This window comes from Bombina bombina, chromosome 3 (genome assembly GCF_027579735.1).
Source record: "Bombina bombina isolate aBomBom1 chromosome 3, aBomBom1.pri, whole genome shotgun sequence".
Lineage (NCBI taxonomy): Eukaryota > Metazoa > Chordata > Amphibia > Anura > Bombinatoridae > Bombina > Bombina bombina.
In genome coordinates this window covers 630391566-630402527 of record NC_069501.1, presented here as the reverse complement: position 1 = coordinate 630402527, position 10962 = coordinate 630391566, and the positions used below count along the sequence as shown (strand labels likewise).

The 10962-nt window shown below is 38.5% G+C and overlaps 1 protein-coding gene across 1 annotated transcript; it reads left to right on the top strand.

The window, feature by feature from the left end:
• Positions 1-477: 477 nt before the first annotated feature.
• Positions 478-1377, top strand: LOC128652458 (lysophosphatidic acid receptor 1-A-like). The gene has a single exon (XM_053705395.1). It carries the CDS (start codon positions 478-480, stop codon positions 1375-1377), a length of 900 nt encoding a protein of 299 aa, XP_053561370.1.
• Positions 1378-10962: the final 9585 nt, after the last annotated feature.

Genomic DNA, 10962 nt, shown 5'->3' with positions numbered 1-10962 from the left:
ACAACACAATGATTGAATTAATTACATGCATTATCTTCTGAGGCTGCTGATTTCCTATCTCTGTAACCTAGCAAATTGTAATTTCCGGCTTTTCTCAGCCTTGCAATAGGCTCTTATATCTTAGGTAAAGTCTGCTGTTGAAAATTATCTAACATTTAGCAAATATATATTTGTTATCACGGCTCTTCTTAGTAACAGTGCATTTACTGTGTCGTTTGAAATGTGAAATATTTATGGTTAATCATTCATTTGTGCTATGGGTAATGCATAAGATGAGGGATGAAAAGGAAAAGGATCATTTTGAAGAGAGACATGACATGTCAAAGGACTAGGAAGCATTATTAGAACATCCACACCTTAGAAGCATCTTAAAATAATACCATGGAGAAATTAATAAATTGTTCCCTTGAAGAACTGCATAAGTCACATATATGGAGCCCACCCATTGTTCTTTCCTTGGGGATTACACAAATGATCATGACTGTAGTATCAATGATCTTTAATTGTGCTGTTATTGTCAATGTAACATTTTCCAAAGATCTAAACCAGCGGATTTGTATTCTTTTTGGCAATCTTGCTATATCAGACTTCTTGGTAAGTTTATCTGCCTTCTATATCGCTCTTTTGTTTATTATTGAGCCATACAGCACCATTGCTGGCTCCAGGGACATCCTCATCGCCTATGTCCCATATACAACATCTATACTTTCTACCATTTATAATTTAGTCTGCATTGGGATAGAACGATATATGACAGTATCTGGGAACACAACATTTAAAAGCAGAGTCACAAAAACACACATTTTGTCAGCAGTATTATTTAATTGGGTAGTCGCAATCATTTTGGGCTCCTTACCTCTAATGGGATGGGACTGTTCAATACAACGTGGCACTGTGTCTACTCTGTATGGACCTTTTTGTATTGACTATTTAGCTTTCATCACTATTCCCAACTGTGCCATTGGTTTTATCCTTCTGCTGATCTCATACATTGGAATCATTTTAATATTAAGGAAACAGAAATTTTGCATGTTGGCACATGGGCAATTCAATGGTACCTTCAAAGCAGCAGAGGAACAGGTTGCCAAAACCTGCATTTTCATCTGGATACTTGCTGTAGTCTCATATTCTCCATTCTTTGGTGGGGTTCTCTGGGATGTCTTCAATACAATTTGCCCTGAAAATTTGCACACAGGTGTATTTGTGTTTCGTAATTTCAGTGCAATGATGATTACACTAAATTCCTTGGGGAATCCCATCATATACACATTCAAATTCAAAACCATATGGAAGAAATTTGTGTTTTGTAAATGTCAATCAAGCAACCGCGTATCAGTTCAGGACCTTGTAAATGCAACTTCAACAAAACCACAGTAATGATTTTAAACCAGGCTTAACTGGATTATGTGAAAAAGCAGCCTTTTCAATTGCAGAAATATTACCAAGACTAGTAGATGAGAAGATACATAACATAAAACATAATCAGTTTTCCAAAAGTATCTATAGATTATAATATGAAAGAAGCAGCCTTTTGAATTATTAAGTCTGTTTTATTTTGTAGATGAGAAAACAAGAATATTTGTCACATAAAAATGTCATCACTGTTTAGGAAGTATCAACAGGATTTTATATTTAAATTATTCATATTCTGTATTAAATATTAGGGAGGATAATTAATCATTAGGTGTGTAGAAAACACAGCCTATAGTAATGTGAAGCAATTAATGCAAATAAGTTGTGCATGTTTGTGGATTACATGAACTTAACTTACTGAACTGCACATTTTTCCTAATATTGTTGACATTCTATTATTAATTAATTAATTAATTCAATCATTCATTCATTAAATAATAACCTCACGGTTCCAAGAAAAGCTGGAAATAGAGTTTTACTGCAGGATAAATATTGTGGGTACGTTTATACAAACTATCACTGGATCAGAACCGTAAAGACACTTAATTCTTATGTTTACAACAAACAAACAAACAAAAGAAACTACAATCCAGGGGTGTGTGTGTGTCTGGGCATCTGCCATGATAGGTTGCAATACCAAAGGCTGTAGATATACTTGGATAATTCGCTGAATAGCTACAGATGAAGTTGTCATCCTTCTTCAAACATGACAAATTTGGAAAACTTGCTGAATCATTAGTTTTTTTTTTTTTTTAAATCTGATTCCTTGCTTTGGTCTGGACTGCTGGGGTTTTCAGTGGCCGGATAAAGGGTTCTCACCCCCCCCCCCCCTGGGTTGGTGGCCACTGTTTGATTGCAAATTGAATAACCTTAACTACAGTCTACCTGACAGCTTTGTTTGATTTGGTGTTGTGACAAGAAAATCCTGCTTCCCCAATATTGCAAGTGCAGTACTTGATAATGGACGATATTGCACTACTACATCACCTACAATTGTTCCTCATAGAACATTTACAACAAAATGGAGAAGAGGATCAGTAGGATTTTCAACTCAACGCAGCAGATGTCAGATGGGGGCTTCCCTCTGAATTTAGGAGTCCAACTTGTCTTCCAACACTAATAAAGCTGTACAGGTTGGAGTTCAACTTACCCATAACAGTCCTTGAAGTCCACCGATGATGAATGCAGTCAAAAAGTCCCTGTGTGAGCTCAGCTTAGGGCATGCTAAGAGATTGGTCTTCAACATGTCACATAGGAGCAAGGAGTTGGAACAGGAATTTGAATTCCCAGAAGATGTACAGTTAACACAGGGGGCCACTTCATCTGAAAAGTTTGGTTTCAACAACGGTCCATGTCATCATAACGGCATCTGAGGATGCTTTCCCAAGTGATACCATTTTAGGGATATGATTAGCAACTTGGATCAGTTATGTGACCTTACTCCTTACACCTGAGATCAAAAGAGAGGTACATGTTGATCTCTATGGACACTCACAAACTCATGCTTCTTTGTTTACCGTTTCGAAACTTAGTGGACTGTTCATCTCTGTGCCACTTAATGAACTTTTCTTTTTTTTTAAATTTTTATTTATAAACCAACAAAATGTCCAGACTTTCTTTGTAGCAAGAAGAAAAAAGAAAATTTGTTACATGCATATATTAATCTTACCACGCAGGGTAATTTGAAACAAAACTTAACAAATACTATATCAGTAAGCTCGTAAGGGGAGGGGAAAAGGGAGGGAGAAATAAACTTAATGAACTTTTCAAGCTGTTTGTGACCCTAAGTTTGGATGAGAGATCTCAATATTAATACTGGGGAGTATGTTCTTGCTTTGGTCTGGACTGCTGGGATTCCTCAGAGAACTGGAGTGGGTTAGAATGTGAAACAAGACTAGATGACTATGTGTTTTTTGTTCTCATCACCATACTTGTAAGTTGGGGGTTTGAAAGTAGATTTCTTATGTATGATCAGCACTAGAGTTTATCTAGCAACATTTAATTTACTTCCCAACTCTAATATATGATGATCTAATGATATGATATACTATTGTAGTTGTAGATTTAAATTAATGATGGTATTGTATAACCCTAATAATGTTTGCAGTTATTAAATAGTTAACAAATCATAGATATAGCAAGAATATTTCCTTGATCCTTAACGTAAATTGAGATGTAAATTTCACATGTAAATTTCCCTTCACAGAAAGGAAACCCCAAAAAGTTAATTCATGATTCGGATACAAAATACAATTTTAAACAACTTTTAAATGTACTTTTATTACCAAATATGCTTCATTCTCTTGTTATTATTTGCTGAAGTACAAGCTTTGCACTACTGGCAGCTAGCTGAACACATCTAGTTATCCAATCACAAGAGACATGTGTGCAGGTACCAATCACCAGCTAGCTCCCACTAGTGTAGGATATGTGGGTATTCATTTTCAACAATGAATACTAAGAGAACAAAGCACATTTGAAAATAGAAGTGATTTTAAAAGTGTCTTAACATGTCATTCTCTATCTGATTCTTGAAAGTTTAATTTTGACTTTCCTCTCTCTTTAATAGTAGATTACAGAAATGGATCTTTTACATGCAGAATATTGCATTCTGTGAGTTAAGAATCATAGCTATTTCCTCTATACTTAGTTAAACATTGTGTATTAAATACTCTTTTAGGTAAGTACTGTTCTATATATATTTTATTTAAATGGTGTAGAGGCATTTCTGTTAACTGGAGTCGACATGCATCTGCTCTTATTTATTTGAACTGCCTAGTTTGATTTTAGAGCTATTGCTGGCAGCAGAGCACATATACTCCATACCTACTAGCTGGTGGTTTATTTTAGAAAGCTCTTGCACATATTTGGCATTTATAGGATTGTTGCTTCCTTTAATGTGACATTAATCTTACTTTAGGGGCAGCTTTGCTGTCTGTCCATATAGCTAGATGTCCCTTGCAAACGTACCTTGTATGATGCAGTTTCAGTATTAAAGAGAGAGACTTGTATCAGTTGTATCTGAGGTTTCTACATAGCATTTTAAATGTCTGCGAGTAGTCTTACCCCCCTGACTCTATAACTACTATCTATTTCCCATATGCTATGGTGGTGACGGTTCCCCTTTTTCATGTTACAGATTACTGACTCTATAACTACTATCTATTTCCCATATGCTATGGTGGTGACGGTTCCCCTTTTTCATGTTACAGATTACTGACTCTAAAAAGAGTATTCTCTTAATCACTCCATTGGTAAAAAAAAAATGAAACTACAGTTTGAGGATTCCTATTAATATATACGTTGCAGGAATTACTACAGAGTTCTATGATTGTGAAGGACATGGTTATTCTTCATTTAAAATTTAAACTTGTATCAAAAGGTTTTTATTTACATTTGTCTAATTTGGCAATCCCTCTAAATAGTAAATGTGATAGGTGACGTCCAAGAGTGACCTCTATTGTTTACAGAGGGAAATGCTGTCTTAAAGGGATATGAAACCCAACCCTTAATGGACAATTATGTAACATTATTTTTTAAGATTACTGTCCCTTTAAGTTTAAAAAAATAAACACTATTCAAAGCAGACAACATTGTTTATGGTTGTTTCCAGTCAAAAGGGTCTAAAGTCAATGATTTCATTTATACACTAGACTGGATTAAAGCAGGTAATAGTGATAATTGGTAATTAAGGTATGCTGAGGTCAGAAAAGTGATTTTTAAGATATTATTAAAAACTTACATTGTGGGGCATATTTATCAAGCTCCGTACAGAGCTTGATGCCCTGCTGCTCCATAACCTGCCCACCTGCTCTGAGGCGGCGGACAGAAATCAACCCGATCGAATACGATCGGGTTGATTGACACCCCCTGCTAGTGGCCTATTGGCCGCGAATCTGCAGGGGGCGGTATTGCACCAGCAGTTCACAAGAACTATGCAATGATAAATGCTGAGAGCGTATGCTGTCGGCATTTATCGATGTGCAGTGGACATGATACGCTACATCGTATCTAGTCCGCTCGCACTATAATAAATTGACCCCAAAGTCTTAAGGCCACTATAAAAACATTTAGAGTCTTGATTGGGGCATTAAGTGATGGTGTATATGTATCTGCTCAGTTGAAAACTGCTTCTGTACAGTGTCTTCTCTGGTATATACACTACTTTGAAAATGTCTTGTTCCACTGTGGTTCTTTTTTCAAATTACTTGAGAAAGTGAAAAATTACTTTGTTAACAGGTCTGTATTTTAATTAAAATGTATGCTCTTCTGCTCCTTGAGCATGTGCATTATGGGTATGCTTACAGTTCAGTGTAACACTATAAATTAGTTTTTGTGGGTGTTCTTAAGCCCCTTGAAAACATATTTGAAAAATCTCATTTATTCAAACATTTTCAGGAAAACAATATAGGCAGAAAAAAGACTCAAGTGCATCAAGTTCAACCTTTCACCCATACAGTATATGAATGCATAAAATACATCTGAACCTGTGTTCCTTTATGCTACAGTTATATATAAATTCTGTGGGGAGCTCTAATGAAGAATCTACCATAAACACATGAAGATTCTGGGTTTTTTACTGCCTGTGTTCTATGTTTGCCTACCTACTGTACCTAACGCTTACAGCCACGTCTACAATAAACTTGCTAATACCCTTTGTACGCATGCGCTCACTGTCGCAGTCAGCAAATATTAGAGCATGACGCCTATAATAAACTTGCAAATACCCCTTGCACGCATGCGCTCACTGCCGCAGTTGGCAAATATTATAGTACACCGTCCACAATTTTGGCACTAGCTGGGGACATCAAAATACTGTATCAGTGCCAAAAAAGGCTTCCTACAACTGTGTTCTTTTATTCCGTATATTGAATATTATTATACTGATGTATTTGATTAAAAGGGTGAACGTATTTCAATAAAGCAGACATAATATAAATAGTTAGAAAATGTATTAGCGTTTCATCATGAAAGGGAATGTTTGTAACTATTATATAATGTCTGCTTTATTTAAATATATTCACTTCTTTAATTAAATACATCAGTATAATAATATTTATACTGAATAAAAGAACATATTGACTTTTTTTAGCACTGATATTTTTATGTCCCCAGCTAGGTAGGCAAACATAACAGAACACCTGGGGTTTATTTATTATAGTGCAAGTGAACATGATGCAATGTATCGTATCATGTCCGCTGCACAACGATAAATGCCCACAGCGTATACGATCGGGTTGATTTCTGTCCGCGGCCTCAGAGCAGGCGGACAAGTTATAGAGCAGTGGTCTTTAGACTGCTGCTTCAAAACTTCTGTTTCCAGGCTCGGCCCCCTGGTGTACAAAAATAAATTCCATATAAGGAATTGTTGTGGACTTGACTACATACCTGTATATCTGCTCCATTGCTTACAATGGGTTTCTATGGCAAACTCCATTAAAGGGATAGGAAAGTCAAAATTAAAATTGCATGATTCAGATAGAGCATGTCATTTTAAGACATTTTAAAAATAACTTCTATTTTCAAAATGTGCTTCGTTCTCTTGGTATCCCTTGTTGAAAAAGAATATACACATATCCTACACTAGTGGGAGCTGCTGCTGATTGGTGCCTGCAAACATTTTTCTCTTGTGATTGGCTTACTAGATGTGTTCAGCTAGCTGCCAGTAGTGCATTGCTGTTCTTTCGGCAAAGGATAACAAGAGAATGAAGAACATTTGATAAAAGAAGCCAATTGAAAAGTTATTTAAAATCATGAAAGAAATGTTGGGGTTTCCTATCCTTTAAGAAGTATAAGTTGTCACAAATAGAGTAGCAGCCTGCTAATAAAATGTCACTCCCGGTATGTTCAGTCTGTCAATCAAACCTATATATAATCTGTCCAAGATTAACCACATTCCCTATGAAGATTGGCCTCAAGCATGTATGTTGTATTTCTTAAAGTTAATATTTGATGATACATGGGTATATCTAAAATGTCTAAATATACCATTCATTTTGTTATGAATTTACTAATTGTAACAACTGCCAGTCTATAGTACTGCTCATGGATCAACTATTGTAATACTGAAGATTTTAGAAGGGAATAGTGGGAGCTGATTTATTTACCCCTTTACTAAAATATTCTTCCTAGCAAGAAACACCACTATAGTAGGACACGTACAATCTTATTTATTTAGCGAGATTTTGCTAGAAATCAATATATTGGATAGAGTAAACTGTATTGTGAGTTTAGTTCTTTTTGTTAACCTGTTGGAGACTCACCTCTAAAATGACTTAAAGGGACATTATACTGTAACATTGTTTTTACCTTAAAGGGACATTGTACACTAGATTTTTCTTTGCATAAATGTCTTGTAGATGACCCATTTATATAGCCCATCTGGGGGTGTTTTTGTAAAAATGTATAGTTTTGCTTATTTTTAAATAACATTTGGCTAGATTACAAGTGTTGCGGTACGGCTTTTAACGCTTTTTTAAAGCGTAACGGCCAGGAAAGCATATTACGAGTTGTGTCGGTATAACTATACCGCAAGCATTTTAGCCTTTAACGCAAAGTCAATTCCCGCAGTCAAAAAATCACGTTTTTGTGTGGGATTTTCATAGCACCGTTATTACAGGTTGTGCGGTCCGGCTAAAATGTATGCGTTACAGCCTATACCGACACGATCCATACCGCCACAGCAGTAGTTGTGGATTTTGTGAAACACAAATGTTTCACAAAAATCATAACTAAAATGTTACAAAGTACACTAACACCCATAAACTACCTATTAACCCCTAAACCGCACTCCGGCCTCCCACCCACATCGCAAAACACTAAATTAAACTATTAACCCCTAAACCTAACACCCCCCCCCAACTTTAAATTAGAGCCTACAATAAACTACCAATAGCCCTTAAAAGGGCCTTTTGTAGTGCATTGCCCTAAGTTAAAAAATTCTTTTTCTTCTTAAACGGGAAGAGTCCACAGCTGCATTCATTACTTTTGGGAAATACAGAACCTGGCCACCAGGAGGAGGCAAAGACACCCCAGCCAAAGGCTTAAATACCTCCCCCACTTCCCTCATCCCCAAGTCATTCTTTGCCTTTTGTTCTGTAGATTCCGGTAAGATCGTTTAATTTTATTTCGATATGTGAATGTAATGTTAACAAAATAAGCTAGGGTCCCAGTGGGACTCCTTTTATCTTAATAAGGAATCATGGGTTAATATCTCCATAGGGGGGTTATTGAACAGGGGGGACTTTAATCATGTTTGTTATATGGTTCTATCTGCTAATGTATAGCAATACCTAGGCTCACAGCTTTTACGGAACATAACGGCCATATCTTAATGACGTGATCTCGAGATTGCCCGCCCTTTTTGTGACTGGCACGGTGTACCTCGTGACGGGTGCGGTTATGTTTGTTTCTCACTTCCGTATGCTGACTGTGCTGACTGTGTGCGACAGAGAGAGTCTAGCTCGTGGGTTGTCTGGTTCACTGCAGGTGGTGAGTGCCCCAGCCATTGGGGGTGTAAAAAGGGTGCCAGTTAGTTTTTGTTATTTTTGTAATCCCAAGATTATGGAGGATTCTGATATTTTAGACATGGATGTCTCCGATACAGGGCATGCGTCTTGCGATTAAATGCAAAATGGCCTGGGTAATCAATGCCCATCAGTTATGTTCCGATTGCCATTATAGAGTACTCTCTTCTCCCGAATCAGGGAGCTTAGTGCCCCAGACCCTTTCTCGGCTGTGCAAGCAGGTGTCTCTATAGCCTTTACTCCTTCTCCGGAGTGTGGCTTGTTGCCTCCAGAGGTTACAGCAAGGTTCCGCATGGCCATTTCTATGGCGCTGACTCATTTATATCTCCCAAGTGAAATATTTCTAAGATACTGTGTTCTGTTAACCAGGGCCCGTCGGGCATGGGATTGCTTGATTCAGTTCAGCCTCCTAGGGTAGCGTTGGCCTCTGAGGCTTCAGTGGCCCAAACATCAGGGTCAGGGTATTTTGTTGATCCGATGAGGGATGATTTTGCTTTCCGTTATACATGGCACATCTTCGTGTTCTTTTAAGGCACGTTTTGGCGATGTTAGAGGATCCCAATCCTAGTGGGCTAAGGGATACGAGGCCTTAGATGCTGGATGGCAAATTGGATACAACGTTTGGGGATGAATACAACGTTTGGGGATGAAGCTAATCTCCTTAACGTCTCCATTTTATTTTTTCTTTATGTTTCGGTTCCAGTTTTGAGCTTGGGTGAATGGAGCCTCTGATCGGCTGGTCCCGTTGGTGTCCTCATTTATCTTGGGCGTTCATCCAAAGGGTGCTGCCTTACTTTTATTTTGGATCCGGATGGATGTGATTATTTTGTTTTCTTAAGCTCATGTCTGTTAGATTTCATTTTTTTAAAACGTTCTTCTCTGGAATGAATCCTTGCAATTTGTGGTCGCGTGGGCGGACGTTGCATACTTTTGAATAATAGAATTATGTTTTCTAGTTCATTTATCGATCCTTCAGGTCGAATTTTCTTGGACCTTGGACAGTTCTGGAGTGTCCTTATACCAGGCAGGTACTGGTCGGACGCTTTTCTGCTGTTACCTGGGTTCATGTCACCTTCATGGTGCTGATTTAATCCTGTCAAATTCTGAATGTCACTTGGCCTATTGATATGGACTCCAGGGTTGGATCCTATTTCAAAGTATGAGGCCTAGTGTGTAGATACAACGCCTCTGAATGGAGGGTTGGGTGTGCTGATCTAAGGTTGGCTTTTTCTGGCTACTCATCTGGGATACGGATCTGTCTTTTCAGATGTCATCCTGGTTCTTCAGATCCCTGGGGACTCAGAACCATAGTTTCCATTCCTTTGGAGTTGGGAGATGTATGTGACCTATGTGGTCTAGTGTTCCGAGTGGTGTACGATTTGCGTCTTTACTTTAGGTTCTTCCGGATGCTGACTCTTTAGCCTAATAAACATTTTGTTGCGGTGGCGGAGTCTCCTTCCTTCCCGCCTTAGGTGGGTCATCTGGTCTGGAAGCGCGGGCATGTCCTTCTTCCTTTGCTCAGAATTGCGTTACTTTGTAAATGGAGTGCAGTGGTTTCCCTGCCCAGGGAAAGGCACAGGGCAGGTGGAATCGGAAGGAGTATCTTCTCCCGATCAACATCCTGGAACTTCGGGCGATCTTCAAAGCTTTGGGGGCTTGGCCTCTACTGGGGTAGATCAGATTCCAGTCGGACAACATTACCTCGGTCGCTTACATCAACCATGAGGGGGGAACGAGAAGCCCTCTAGCCATGAGGGAAGTTTCTCAGATTCTGGAGTGGGTGGATGCCCACGACTGTTCACTATCAGCGATCCCCATCCCTGGTGTGGACAACTGGGAAGCGGATTTTCTCAGCAGACAGTCGTTTCACCCGGGGGAATGGTCTCTTCACCCCGAAGTGTTTGCAGAGATTTGCAACAGTTGGGGGACTCCAGAGATAGATCTCATGGTGTCCAGACTCAACTTCAAGCTACCCAGATATGGGTCGCAGTCCAGGGATCCCCAGGCAGAACTGATAGATGCC

Bases quoted from the DNA above. Each gene is read 5' to 3' on its own strand.
- LOC128652458 (XM_053705395.1), top strand. From the start codon at position 478: ATGACTGTAGTATCAATGATCTTTAATTGTGCTGTTATTGTCAATGTA.